A 15,861-nucleotide genomic window follows, 5' to 3' on the forward strand; every position below is an offset into this window, starting at 1 on the left:
TTCTCCAGCAGATCAGTTAAACAGGATACAAAAAACAAAATCACCATACTTTTAGTGAGCGTGCTTAATCAGAGGTGTCGGAAATATTTTTCGACTTATTTCGAATGCCGTGAACATCGTACTAATGCCTTCAGCTAACAATGCCACTCGGTAGAAGTAGTTTTTTTTTCAAAATGGCGGACATCCAGATCGACGCTGAGACGAAGCGCCAAGGTTGCCAAGCTGCGTTTAGAAGAGACATAACAGCAGCTGCAAGAAACGGTCATGGGGTTCGATGATCTGATCGAATCTATGATATATTTCTGTCTAAGTAAAGCGTGTGTATGACCAGATGTGCAGATAGATACTTGGCACTCCCAACTCCTGGAGCCAAGACGTCAAATATGCCGTTTTAAATAAACTGTCACTTTTTTCGCTCTAACACAAATTCGCTCATACAAGTTGCTATTTCACGAGTTGAACGATGTCTTCAAGCCGGTCCAATGAAGGGCCAATATTTCCTTACCGAAACAATTCTAACCTTTGGCATAGCCAGAAACCTCTGGTCGCGCATTAGATATAGGTTTGAGTCGCAAATGTGCCACTAGTCAACGCTGTGACAATAAGACAAATTAATATTCTGTAATAGCTCTGTAATTGTAAAAGAGGACCCTCTTTTCAGATTTCTGAGCATTACCTGTAGCAGAACTTCGTAATAAACGGAAATGACCGCATATAAATTTAATAACGAAATTGGTAATTTTTTCAACGTTATCCATCTGTGACAGTTCTACGCGTGCTGTGACGGTTTCTTTGCTTGATAATACTCTCAGCTTGTATAAAAACATGGCTCATATCTCAACTTAAATATAAACCTTGACACAATAAACGAGTAGAGAAACTCGAAACGGAGTTACAGACGCCAGACAATACCATTGGACTGTTAAACGGTTCGACAATATGTAAGGTAATGCAATATATAGACCGGACTTTATTATCATGAAGGTATTTATCTGCTATCTTTGGTTCTATACTAAATCTACTTTAGGCCAACGTGCTAAGAAGGTTATTCGAGCCGGGTTGCACATTACTATCGGAAGACAACTGTTGGAAAATACCGCTGTAGTTTCGAAATATTGATTAAGTCACCAGATGAGATAAGAAAAATTTCGAATATTCATAGACTATTATTTAAGGCGTTTTATACAACGTTCGATAAGAAAAAATATTACTTTTTTAATTGAAGCGGCAGCAATTAATAATTCTCCATGATGACCAGATTATCATACAGTCTAAAAGCAGCAGCAGCAGCAGCAGCAGCTGTCTGAAAGTCCGAGTCGCCTTCTACGTCAGATTGGTAATGTGTATGTAGAAAAAATGTGCTGGCCTCTGAGACCTGGTAAGGTGCTGCTCATAGCTTTCCGTCATTACAAAACATATATTGTTCCTTTTATACCTCAATTTTGCTTCGTGATCCTTGCTGAAATCCCCATAATTATTTCCTTCGTTCGAGGAAACGTTCGTTGAAAAATCCAACCTCCACTGACACACAGAAAAGCATACGAAATGCGGTAAAATTGTTTGACTGTCATCCACAGCCGACGCTCTTCCCTATTTTACTTAATTTTTGGTAAAAAACATATAGACTATTAAAAGCAGTTTGCTTTACGCGCGTAGAAGAGTATCTTTATAAATAGATTGTCAATAAGCTTGAAAGCATCATAAAAGAATTAATCAATATTGTACGAAAAAATGAAAACCTCTTTTTTTTTTTTTTTTTTTGCTAGGTTCTCCTACAATGACAATCAACGCCTACGTAAACTGAAATCTCTTTGTTGTTCAGTAAAAATGTGTGGACTTTTCTTGTACCTTAACGCCATATGTAAGGCTGCGTAATGCATTGTAAGATTTTGCGATAATTTGTATGCTACATCCTGGATAACCAATTGGCGCCAGCGATGTTCGAGACATCCCTATGCGTCCAGAACGTATGTACCCTGATATTCCTTGGCTTGTTTCGAGATGAAGGCTTTTTTGTATTTTTCCATTATTCTGCCTAAAATATAGATTGGCCAAAGTACGGAACATCTTTCCATAATTACCCAGACAATTTATGTTGTCCGTTGGAAGAAGCTTGTTTCTTTATATAATAAGTAATAAATAACTTTTATATAATAATTTTTTATATAGTAAGCGAACGTTTATAACGAGCGATTGACAATCAACGACCAAACTCTCACATCATTTATAACACACCTGCAGCGTACTACGCGCGTCTACGACGAAACTCTCCGACCTTTTTCGACCTGAGACAGTCACCAGAGGGACCTCTTTGACTTCTAACGAAACCTTATGAAAGAATAGTAACGAGTATAAAATTTCGTTATCATAAATACATTTCGAGATGTAATTTCATTTGTTTTTACTGACCGAATAAGCCCGAACACAAACATTTCTTTAGTAAATAACCAAATTTACAAGTGAAGCTGCGTCCGAACCAACTACAAATACACTTAGTTTCCTACCAGAAATAACTCGTTTGCCCATTTCTAAATCTTTCATCTTCGTAAGATCACTTTGGTCCTACTTCGTACTTTGATGTCTTTAGGGTTATTTCCGTTCCAATTAGTTATCTGAGTGGTTCTCAACAAGGAAAGTGATGAATAAGAGACCCATCCCGGAAAATCCGTTCATCCAGTCATCAAAATATTGTATATTATCCGCATATTTTTCTTCGAAAAAATAGAGGAAATTTTAAATGTCAACGCACGTTGACGGCTCGTTCTTCTGCTGTGGGAGTATTCGTAAAGCTGATCCAAGCAATAGCTAGACTCGAAGAAAGCGTATAAACAAATGGCAGATAACGGGGCGGAAGCCTAACACTGTGCCGCATCGTGCTCAGTAAAAAAATAACAATGCCATAAGTAATAATAACGATAGACAGGTACGGGGATCAGATCAAAGACGGGACGTTTCGCGATATTGTTCACAGCTGTCCGTGGTTTCTGTGGAGTCAAAATTTCAAGCGTGAAATCAATGAAAATGATAAGAGCTAGCTATTAGGAAGGCAACATTATGTCTCCTTGTTTATATGGTAGCTTATCCGGCCATTGAATATGCTACCTACCCGCAGAATATATTTCATACGTCTTGATACTATCTTAATGTAAACTAGATGGCAATTTTTTTCTTTTGATATACTTCTCTAGTTGCTGGTGTGGCAACTAACATGTGAGTTGGAAAAAGAAGTGCAATATGGGCATTGATGTCAATAGCCTGTTATTTGCCCTAGTCATTATATTGTATAGATAAGATTCGTGACTTAGCTCTTCACGAATCACTCTAACGGACATGATACAGAAATGCCCCTCGAGCCGATAATCCGCAAGTGAACAAGCATCGATCCTTTTCTATCGATAGTGGGTTTATAAATAAGGAACACACACTTTATTGCATCTAGCTTCCTACGGCGGCTAAAACGAGGTATTCCGTTAATCTATTTGTTAATGTAACAGGCGGTTGATTGCGTGCTAGTAGATAGAGTATACTCTAATTTCATTCGGTTCCGGAATAGAAAATTAGGATCCTTAAACGTTTCTCTGGACGCCGTTTCTCCCCAATCCGACTGAGCGGCTATCCTGAGCTAAATTTCAGTCGATCATCATTTCTCTCAAGCTGCTAGCACTAAGATACTTTCGATTAGCGTCTTACTACGTTTTAAAGGAAGAAATACACTTTTAATGCATCCTTATCTGCTGATATACGACTAATGCAGCTTCACGATCACCTCCGTTGATCATGTGCTATTTCTATTAGTGACGCTCGTCTTCAGCGTGTACTGCCGAAACCTCACGGTGACGGGGCACACATAGTCAGCCAGACTTACAGACACCGTTCTACCGAGTGCAAGGTCAGTTACTTGGATCGTTCAATCGCTGAGCCACTTTCATAGGTGTGAGTGCTGTCGCTGTCGCCATTGCTTAACATGTCACAGTTGTTTCCGTTTTGGCCTATGAGTGCCATTTGGCGTGGCTGTCTTGTGCCCGTTGCTATTCACCACAGATTCGGACCCCCGCCCGAGAGGTGCATTTCGCTTCTTATCTCTATAGACAGTTGAAAGTGGCCGGTGAGCATCATGAGTTCCAAAAAATCAACAAAACTAATAACAACAACAACAACAACGCTAGCAAAGAAAAGCTGCTTTCTTAACAACGTTTAAGCTTTCTTTCGCTTGTACTGATACCATACCGCTTACTGAAGCGACCCCTCAACAAGGCAGAACCGGCATCGTAACGGACGTCCTGTTTTAGCAACGTCGTTATCGTTTTCGTAATCATTCAGATTCAAAGCCGTTCCGTCGTTTTTCTGACGCTCATTCAGTCTTCCCACGGCGTTCTCGGTGCATTCGGTTACACCCTCTTCCGTCGCTGTATCTGTCTATCCATAAACGGCAACTCTGTTAGCTAGATTCTATGCGTGTATGTTCGTGCTTGGACGCGGCGTTTGGACGACTGTTTTTACGAATGCCTAACAGAGTAAACGCCATGTAGTTGCAGTGCCATGGGTTCCATAGGCTAACGTATTTAGCCGTATCGTAGTAGGTCTCTCAGTGACGCTGCAGACTGACTTCGGGTGCTCGTTCATCTTTAAATCTGTTCATTCTGACAAAGACGGGCTATATCTCGTCATGACTACCAAAAGTTAACGAGCAAGATTCGTCCATCAAATAACGCTTGTTACTTCCCTGCGCTCGACCAAGCTAGCAGCCGCTGTAGTAAGCGAATTTTTTCTAAGAAACATCTTCACCTTTTCAGCGGGAACTAATAATAATTATCATGACGAAGTTGGAGAGATAGGTTTTAACAGGATGGGAAAGGAATACGCATAAGGAATTACGCGGGCTTAACAAGGAGGAAAACGTTCGCCCAGAAATAAATAAATAATGCTTTCGATACTAGGTAAAAGGCGTCAAGCCTAGATCGGTTTAGGGGATGCGTAAACTGCATCAGCAATTGTTACCTTATCCACATGGTTTTACGCGAAAAATATGTCTCTGTAATTACCTGCCGTAAAATGTATGCCATCGAGCGGACTTGAGCCATCAACCTCCGGCTTTTTATTGGAAACCTGACCACCCAAACCACCCTGCCGAAAAGCATCTAACAAGTCTAGTTCCTAGTTCGATTGTAAATTAACATAGACTAACAACAGTCATCCGATGAAAACAGGAGCATACAGAAATAGACGATGAAATCTTGAAGTATTTTCGCAGTTCGCCGATAAACAGCGGAATACAGTTAATAAACCAACCAGCGCACTTCAAACAGGGTGACAATTGAGTTATTCAGGAATATTATAAATAAGCGAACCCTTAAAACTAACGTTATCCTTTAAATTATTGCTACCTGCGTGATCATTTGGTAGAGGAAAGCACCAATACTTACCGTGTACAGACGAAGATCTGATGGATCATATGCGAAGTGACCGTGTATTGAAATGAGTCCGAAGCAATGCGGATGAGCAGTACCAGCAAACCCAAAGCTAGAAACATTTTTACTACTAAATACTACAATACTAAATAGATGAGAATTGCAACAAACTATATAAATAGCTAATGCAGACGGTTCCTGTAAAATGGTGTTGTGGTAACGTGTTTGCCTATACTTCTTAGCTTAGCGACACGTAATGATAGGACAGTGGGGGTTCGACGTTGGACACTGCTTGGTCCGTCCTGGAAGGGGGCCATCAGCTGTCTGAAGCAGCAGTGCTTAATTGAGGCAAAAATTGAACTGGTAGTCTTTTCCAGTACGAAACAAACTGTATGACTATTTATGGCCACCTCATTTGGTGTCCTTAAATTTAGTAGGCAAACACATAACCGTTTCAAGGGAGTAACAGGAGAAACTGGATTGTCGTAACTGAGTACAGACTAAGCAGAATTTTCTTCTGCGTTTCCTGATTCTGTACGTCCATATGTCACACGTTGGTATTTGTCAGTGCAACTCTTCAAGAAGCACCTGACCTTTGGCGGAGACGACTGAAGCGATCCAAAACAACCGATTCTCCACTGTTGACAAAACTAGGCAGACTCTAGTCGAAAGACCCAATGGCTTCACACTCTAGCGCTCAATTCATTCTCAGCGGGCCTGCCCAATAGGACGTGACGTACCGCTGTGAAAGGCACCACCTGTAATGTCAACAAATCGAGCACTGCTAACTGCCAAGCAATGTTATGCCGGTATAAATTGCCATGGAAGCAAATGGATAAAGCTTTCGAGGTTTAATCCCGCACCATCAGCCTCGCCTGCATATGTCGACGCATTCTTCACTCGGGCGGTGCTGCACCTCAGCGGTGACGAGTGGTAGTTCCGATATTTATTGTTGAGCTCCTATTCCCGTTGTTGTTGTATTGTTGGCTGTTGTTATTATCTGGTGCCGATCCACCAGTCAGTCAGCTATGTTGTTAGATCAATGCCTATATAATATTAACGGGAGAACAGTAGTGGCACGTAATAGTGCTCAACCAATAGAGAATACATTTACGCAAACAGTTATATCTACAGACGGAGGCCATCATATGGGGTAACACCGAAATGATAAGCGGTCACGCCTACGGCACAGGACAATAGATTCAAAGCTCTGTTAAACCGGGATCTCTATTAGATTATCAGTATCCCTTAACTTGTTACCCGTGAATGATTTGAGGATGCATAATTTCAGACCGAGACGATGTCCCAATGCCTATATCCTTAACGGTTAGAAAGATCATGGATATTTTATCTATGCAGTATAGGAGTAAATAGTATTCGTTCTGCGCTCAGCTTAGTTGGGAAACACCTATGTTTTAAAAACATTAATCTGTATACCTTTGGTTATTATGGGTCACTTACTACTTGAACGCTAAACGACTATCGGTATGAGAAAGTGGGCAGGGTAAAGGCATGTACATCACAGCCGTCTCAGCTGCGCCCCGATTTTAGCGGTGGTCAAATGATAATATTAACAATCATCAGGATACTTAGAATATTTTGAAGAATTATCGTGAATATATAGTCGAGTAGTATATGGAAGTTTACTGTTATTCAATCAATCAATTCACTCTCATCTCAAGTTGGGCAGCCATAACACATTTAATAAACAATTTGTATGGGACAAACGAATACGAAGATCAATCAATGTTGATTCTGTTGGTGACGTTATTACTTGACATGTTCGGGCCATAAAGTTCACGATATAGCATAAAAAGAAGTTAATTTCATACATTTTAACTGAGTGTCACTTGCATCGAGGGGCCCTTAGAAATTTCATACCGATCGCTCGTTAAGTAAACGCTAAATTTGGCAGAAGACCTGAAAATGTTTACCTGTATAAAAACTGTCCCGCAATAGTCATTACATACAAGTCCTGATGAAGTATGCTTATATATAGTTATATATATGTATATATATAATCGTCTAGTAATCCATATGGAAATTGGATAATCAGCTATCCTACCAGAGACCTTTACTATGGTAACGTGCCTTGCTTTTATAAAGAGCACGGTAATACAGTGAAGCCAAAAGCATGTATCCGCTTTCCTTTTCTCATGTTCAATCAAAACTATTCTTCAGGCTCAAGACTTACCGGCAACGTACATTATCTCACACAATGCTCGTTATTAAAGGAAAACAAAAATGTAGACAATTATATAATAACTCTACATCCAAATGATTTCGTGTGGTGGGTGTACGTCAAAGGTGTACGTAAAAACCTTTTTTGTTCACGCGCCCATTGGTTCCTAATGGGCGAGGCCCACCAAGACCAAGTATATTATTTTTACATATTATCCTTGATAAGTTTCTAAAGAACTCCAAAACAACTTAATGGCACCATAGTTGTCAATTGTGGCACGAGTTAACTTAGAATATGAGTTGATTGGTGCGGAACGTTTGATTCAAATACAAATCGTATTTTGCTTCTTGTCTATTGCTACTTGTTCGTCTGAAGTCAAAGGAAATCGGGCCTACAATGAAGTCGTATCGTCTTTAAAAGCGATATGGGTGTGATGTATTAAACGACTTACGCTGTAATACAGGCAGTACTGCACCCTATAGAAGTCAGGTCGCTACCGTATGGAATTCAACGGAGCGACCTTCTGTTAGCATGATCGAGTCTGGTGCGTAGCAGATTATTCAAATGACTATTCTTCGCACTGAAGTTATCGTTAAGTGTATATATATATATATATATATATATATATATATATATATATATATATATATATATTAATCTGCAGCAGTGCCATAAAGCTTATTTACGCCTATGTATATATCCTATAGTATCAGAGACCCTGGAATATCAGAGTATTCTAGCCTGACCACCTTGCGTGTCGCGGCACCGAATCTGCGGGACTATTAACAAATCATACGGGTACATTTTACGTGAGAAATATTCACCTATTTTGTCCGTCTTTGTAATACACTGGTATTTCGCAAAATCAAAAAAACGTTCTAACTTGAGCAAACTTTATTTAGAAACTTCAAATCTTTAAATAACCGTTTTCCCCTTTATAGAGTTGTTTTTGTATTGAATAAAAAATGGATAATCTAGAAGTGTAATGTCCTCCAATTCGCCTTTTTCGTCTTTATAGTATACAAAAAAACCTGAACGAAACCATCTAAAATTCATGTCTCTACTATCTTATATCAATTTTTAAGATCTGTCTATTATATCTAATAAACTTGCTCTCGCAAAAATGGTATACTAAACCAGCCATGTTAATAAGATAAACTTTTTCTGCTTTCCATTTTTGATATCCTTACGTGTGGCTCATCGGACTCTCTGGAAGTCTACGCGAGCGAGATTTGAGCATGATTCATGCTACAAAAGGGAATCAACGTTCAGACGTATGCCTGCATTCTACTTGACGGGGAAGCCAATCATTCATTACCTAGCTACAGTAACAGAAAGAAGCTATTGCAACAAAAAAAAATGTTATTAGACCTTGCATCCTGCTTAGCAGACAATGGTGGCGGGGGATGTTACACATTCAATTCTGGAAAGGTCTAGGCGGCGAAAACCAAACAATCGGCTCTGACCTCTTCACTATTGCGTCACTGAAGGGACCGTACCGCCAGTGGAGCCTCCAAACATGCTAGACTTAGGCAGGTCGGCCGGACAACGACAGATCGTTTTTTATTGATTCAGATGTCACTGACGTTTAGTGTGCACGCTTAATAAAGTTCATCAATGAGGTCATTGACGAAATCACTCGCTAGTTATCAAGGACCAAACCATAGTTACCCTTCTATCACATTAGAGACATCGCTGGACAACGGCGCCAGTTGTGATGAAATTTCCAGCTGAAAACAACTTCCTGCGCCTTACGAATTTCAGTCGTTATCAAAACAGTTGTTACCCTTGATAATTTCAGAGAATCACTATCGGCGGGCAGACGATGCTTGATTTTACATTGAAAAAACGTTGCCAGTCGAATAAAATACTCGTGCTAACGGAGTCGCTTACGGTGCGTTCGAAAAGGATGGATTACGTGAGCGTAACTGAGTGAACACCAGAATGTATTTTTGCTGTAATTAATCGAAGAAGCAGAGAGTCTTGCTCGATAGGTACAATGAAAAGCACTCGTAATTCCGTCTGCGGACGGTTGTCAGTTTTTGCAAGCTCCATCCATAAGGAAAGGCTGTCAGCAATAATTAGTTATGGCAGTGGTAGATATTTAGCTATGTCTCAAAGTCGTTTAGGAAAATTACATCTATAGATTCACTGGATTCGACTGCAAACATCGTCCCTGTTGAAGGGGTGTCCCTGAGATGGTGTAGTGGTGAGGTTATCTAACTTCGGTACACGTGGTGGTCTAGGTTCGAAACCCGACGTGGACGCAGTGTGTTTCGTGTTGGAAGGGGCCAGACGTCTGAAGAAAGTACGCCTCAAACGTAAAACTTAGAAGACGGAGAAATGGTCCAAGCTTGTGAGCCGATATACGAAGCTACAAGTGTCGTAAACCTGATTGCGGCCGTTGAATTTTTCAAAGAGAATATACTTCAATTAAATAAAGCAGTGCCACTTCGATTTGTTCGAAAATAATACCCGAAATAATAATTCGAAACAGACACCAAAATTATGACCGGTCTGAATTATAGTAAATATGAACGCCGACTCATGAGTGGTTTTCGAACGACGCCAAAAGTGATAGCTGATAAATAATCTACCAGTCGAATATAGAAATTCGAGTTCAATTAATGTAGCCTTCGTCTCTCATAAGACTTATGTATCATAAGCACACCAGATCTCTGCTGACCTTCTGGAGACACGTCTTGCTATAACTTTAAATGCATGACAACCTTAGTTTGTATGGTCCAAGCTACAGAAACCACGCCAGGTCTAAAAGTCTGCTCGCTGCCCAACACGAGAAGGGTCTAATCCTGAGCCAAATTCGTGTCACCTGTATCACTGCGGAGGCGAAGCAATCGGACTTCGACAGCTAGCTTACTTCGTCTGTGGCATTTTGGAAAAAAATCTTGTTGACTAACAAGCAAACACAGTGCTGGCAATAAGTTTATACATAGTTCCTTCGCTCGCTGAAATACCTAAAACCAGCACCTACGGCTCCGTGGATAGTACCATTTTCGTTGTTACTTATTTTTTTTTATTGATCTGCTCGCGATACCGTGCAGGACGTTCACAACCGTAGCCATTACTTCAACTGTTACTGGCCTTATTTCTCAACATACCTCAGTATATAGGGACCGCTTCAGGGATCCCCTACACCCCGCATCTGTGTCTGCCGCTCATTCTATAATCAATAATCTCAATAATAAGCATGATCGTAAGCGCCCCGGAAACCGTCTATAGAATTATTACGCTGTGGTTTTTGGCTCTGCTTTCGTTCTGGGCAGTTCGCGCCATCTGCCCTATGCTTTCTACTTCGATTCGCGCAGCTAAAAGAACTATCTTGTCCCGTCTTTTTCAAGGTGCGCGGCAAATAGGAGAGACCTCAACAGGTCTTCTTTCTTCTGTGGCGATGGCGCAGTAGGGCTGACCTTTTCTGTTTTCAGTGTTTGCCGTTTGCCGTTTGTCGCTGTTAGATCGGAACCGACGTCGCTGCTTCTGAACACAAAGGGTCCAACAGTATTTGAAGACGTCGCTATCGCCGATAGCCAGAGCAGCGGTGTTGTTGGCTAGTTAGATAGTTTGGGTGCAAGCATCGCTACGGCCGCGGTTCCCTTTCCAGACTATACGCTGCCCTCACTCTTCACTAGTGAAGTTTCAGATAAAACCTTCTTCAAATGTTTTTTTATAGGGACCCATTAGAACAGAGACTAAGATTATCCTAATCGTGTAGGCCACGTAGTAGGGCGGGTCGTCGAAGCTAGTGGAGCACAAATTGAATCCAGCGTTCGAGCGCTAAACAAACGCCACGCGCCGCAGCTGAAAGTGGCTGACTTTGACAGCAGTGATTACGCAGAAGTCGGCCGTTCGGCCGTACACGAATTGGCAAGGGCAAATCACGTAGTCGTTGAGGCCGCAGTGTAACACGGCGTGAGTGGCAGTACAATACCGAGAAAACCCTGACAGAGATTTAAAACAGTTTGAGTTTCTAGGTGTCCGCAAATGCACTGCATAACAGTTGTCAAGTAAAAGCTACTAAGCAATCGTTCGAAAAAGGAAAAATCAGCAACGGACGAGCGCTGGTGTTGGACTGGAACTCGAAGGGATACACCTACAGAACAACTAAAGCAACCGTCTACTGGTGTTGGAAAGCGTCGTCTTATTCCCAGTTGCAGTAGTCATTAAATCAACAAACATGATACCCCCAGAGAAAAATACTATTCCTACGAACCCCGTGACACTATGGACAAAGCTGATGGACCTGCGCGACCCGCGCACCGCTGACTGGGTAACGGTCAAAGACCCAAAATACATCATTCTCACAATAGGACTCTATCTGTACATCTCGAAGATTGCCGGCCCCCGCTATATGGCCGATCGTAAAGCCTACGATCTGCGTCGTACTATTCGAATGTATAACGTCTTCCAGGTCGTCGCCAATATGTATTTCTGTTCAAAGATTTTCTACCACGCGTTCATCAAGTCCGGCTACTCGTTCTATTGCCAAGGCTTAAGCTACGCCAATGACTACCATTCAATGGAACTCCTCAATAACCTCTACTATTATCTGCTCATCCGCGTAATGGATTTCCTCGATACGATGTTCTTCGTGCTGAAGAAGAAGTTTTCACATATCACACAGCTGCATGTGATTCATCATACCATCGTTGTCTTTTCGGGCTGGCAGTTTATGACGTTTGGTGCCGACGGCCAGGTCGTTCTCGGTGTGTGCATCAACTCCCTCGTGCACGTTATAATGTACTCGTACTATTTCTTATCGTCACTGGGACCTGAAGTGCAGAAGTACCTCTGGTGGAAAAAATATCTAACCCGTATACAGATCTTCCAATTTTTCGTGATGCTCGCGCACACGCTGATTCCCGTATTCGCTGAATGTGGCTACCCGCGCGTACTGCTGATGCTGATCATTCCCCAGGTCATTCTGATTCTCGGTTTGTTCGTCAACTTCTATATTCAATCCTACAGTAAAAAGACGTACCGCAAGGACCCGAACGTGATGTTTAGCGAAGTTAACGGCGTTGCCGATGCGGCCGTGTTACAAACGACTTCTGATAGTTGTAACCGTATCAACAATAACGAACAAGTTAAGGACAACAACAACATCGACATCAGGCCACGAAAAACGCTGAAGATGGAAAAACAGCCGATGAAAGGACACTGATCTGCGATCAGTAGTATAACTGGTCCTGCGATTGCCACGCAAGCGTTTTTGTAGAAACAGTTCATTTGTAATTCTGGCCCGAGTATATAAAAATACGTACTGACTATGTTTCTTATCACAGTGATGGATAATAATAGCGGCGACTGTAACAATGATGTGACAATAATGGATAAAATTTAGCGCTGCCCGAAGCGACAACTTATGACTGAGACCCATGCGAAGCTAAAATCAGCAACACAGTCAAGGGTACCAGAGATTGACACAATCAAAGAAAACAATGACAAAGTATTATTTTTAGAAAATTTCACTTGCTAATTTTCAAGATTAGTACTATAACTGAAATTAACACGTTGAGTTCAGCCATTATTGTAGTTCGACGACTGTAGACAAATGGCACCAACATCTACATGTAAAAGCGACAGCATTATGCCACAGCATCACGAGTGGATAGTACACGCGGAACAGAATAATTTACAATCAAATCAATTTACGCTGCAGTACCGGACACTGCAGTTTCTGCTGTTTTCGAAAATGTGTTGAATTCATCGAACGATCGAGTGTTTTCTTTCCACAGCGGTTAGCTTCGGGTGTTCTCTTTCTTTCGACATATTTTCTGTATTACCTCTTAAAGTGTTGCCGGTATTCATTGATTGTCGGTTGATGCTTTGCTCTCTCGCCTTTGCCAACTTGGCTAAGAAAACGAGTTTAATGTATGGATAACATCAGGAGAAGGCGTCGAATTTATTATAGAACTTCCAGCCATCAAAACGGTGCAGATACTGTTGGATGCAGTAGGTACACACATGCACAGGTACACCGACCGGCACTTAGATAAACGGCCGAAGATGAATCAGATATATATCTATGTACAAGATGGTTATTTCTTCTCATTTGATAGGGTCCACTGTGCCGAATGTATCCTTGTTGTACAATTCCTAAAAGTTTCTCGGCTTAATTTCTTTAAAATACAACGGGACCCAATATATATATATATATATATATATATATGAGGATCGATTTAACCAATGTGATATATTAAGCGGGATTTTTGTTGCCAACAGACCATTCGGAAGGAGATAAAAACACAACGTAGCTAGATAAGTTTTGGAGCTGGTGGCGATCGGCAACAAAAACACACTCTAAAAATAGAGGAGACAATGTGTCAATATTCGAAGCCTAACAGGACAAAAGTCAAGAGATGAACTTAGGAATCTGCTAGATAGATAGCCAAACAACACAAGAGATCCGTCCTGCCGATGATGATGACGACGACCTTCATTAAAAATGATATTCGTAGTATAGAATTATGAACAGTGAAACATGGGAAAAAAATGCAAACCCTAATTAGTTATAAGAGCAAGAAAGAGCTCATTTTAAAGAACAGCTTAAACTCGCGCATTTTCGGTGGCTCCGTCAATTGTATCGGCTATTACCAGGCGATAAGCAAAACAAATTTGGATAACAAGAAGAAGGGTAATTGGCTTCGATAAGAAGTTATCATTGTAATATATCTAACGTTATAGCTGATGTTCGCATGTTCCGTTGGTCGCGTGTTTCACCGGCCGGGTAGCGATCAGAATAGCGTCCTAGACACATGGGTCAATTTGCCACTGCAGAAAATGACATTTTTAATTCGAGGACATGCTACGATGCTACAGCACAATTGTGTGAGGCTCGTCATGAACGTGATACGCACCGCCGGATCTCTGTAGGTTGAGTTAAATCCGGAGACAACCAGTACGATAAAAATTATCGGATTTGACGGATTTCAGCCGCTGCAGCTATAGTTTACCTCAGGGAAACATCCTGATCGGTTCGGCGATGAGGTCATGAACCTTAAGTAGAGAGTTGGATTATACATTCCGCAGTTCATAAGGCGACTTAATTCCCACACTGTTTATGAACTTAGACAAGCACAGCAAAAGTGAGAGTTTAGATCATATCTGCTGAAGAAGAAGCCGTTGTTATATACCTTTCTATATTTCCTGCAAACAACGATAAAGTTCTATATTTTCCTTTGATCTGTCTTTAGCCAAGGAGCTTCCGACTTCAAATGACTAATGTTTGGCGGAAATGCGACTTTGTCTCTATGGTTAGCGGCGGTAAAGTACCGGTATGCATCCACGCTTGATCCGATCGACACGAAATGGACGCTTAATAAAGCCCCCAGGGGGAGCTAGTTCCCCTAAATAAGCTGGTAGCCAAAGTGATACCGATACAGACAAAATGCTATACGTCGATAAGCATATGCAATTCAAGTAAATAGCTAGAATCGGATGTCGTTCACCGAACGTGTTGGGTGTAACGTCCTTTAAAGGAGGCCAAAGTATTGTCCTAGGGCACCGACACTAACGAATAAACCCTTAACCGTTTAGCAGACAAAGAGCATAAGACGTCGGCGATAAATAGCAATACTTACCATGTGATGGATAACTTGTAAATACTGTATAAAAGGAAAGTATCATATTGACATTATGAATAAATTTCATTTTTGTCAGTCACGTTATACAAATAATAAAATGGCAGCACCTTCTTACTAATTTATCCTGTTCGTTTATCTAGATGTTCGTTCTTAGCTCGATAGACTTAGTACTGACTAATGAAATTGAAAAGTGACAAAATGCAGAAACCTTGGTACACAATACGCTGACCGTCGAAAATTTCTGTTTTTGCACCTCAATGTCATCGAATAGATATCTTATGAAGGTATTCTTGTTTGTCATTTGAATTACTGATGTTTGAGTATTTGATCATTTGAATGTTAACATACCTTAATAGTTTTTTTTTTTTTAAATATATTTTTCTTTCTTAATTAATTCATTGTAAAAATCAACTTATTTACTAAGTTGAATACATGTTAAGTTTATATGCATTTCGGTCGTACGTAAGTTCAGTTAAATGGCCGGCTGGCAGCACGAGACCAGGTGTGTCTACGCTCGGGCTTAGACACAGACCACCATGTCTGTGTTTTTCAAACACACTGGAACGGGTACGTTGATGCTGGCCAGATTCTGTGCGGGAATCAATTGTAAAAACATAAACTGTTCAATAAGTTAATTATATGAGAAGGAATCTTCATAATTGACATCCGT

General features: G+C 40.9%; 1 protein-coding gene across 1 annotated transcript; it reads left to right on the forward strand.

The window, feature by feature from the left end:
* Nucleotides 1-11,064: 11,064 nt before the first annotated feature.
* LOC111249590 (very long chain fatty acid elongase 7-like) lies at nt 11,065-15,309 on the forward strand. The gene has a single exon (XM_022803626.2). It carries the CDS (start codon nt 11,783-11,785, stop codon nt 12,767-12,769), a length of 987 nt encoding a protein of 328 aa, XP_022659361.1. The 5' UTR covers nt 11,065-11,782; the 3' UTR covers nt 12,770-15,309.
* The last annotated feature ends 552 nt before the right edge of the window (nt 15,310-15,861 follow it).

The sequence above is a fragment of the Varroa destructor genome, unplaced genomic scaffold (genome assembly GCF_002443255.2).
Source record: "Varroa destructor unplaced genomic scaffold, Vdes_3.0 BEIS01000004.1, whole genome shotgun sequence".
Taxonomy (NCBI): Eukaryota; Metazoa; Arthropoda; class Arachnida; order Mesostigmata; family Varroidae; genus Varroa; species Varroa destructor.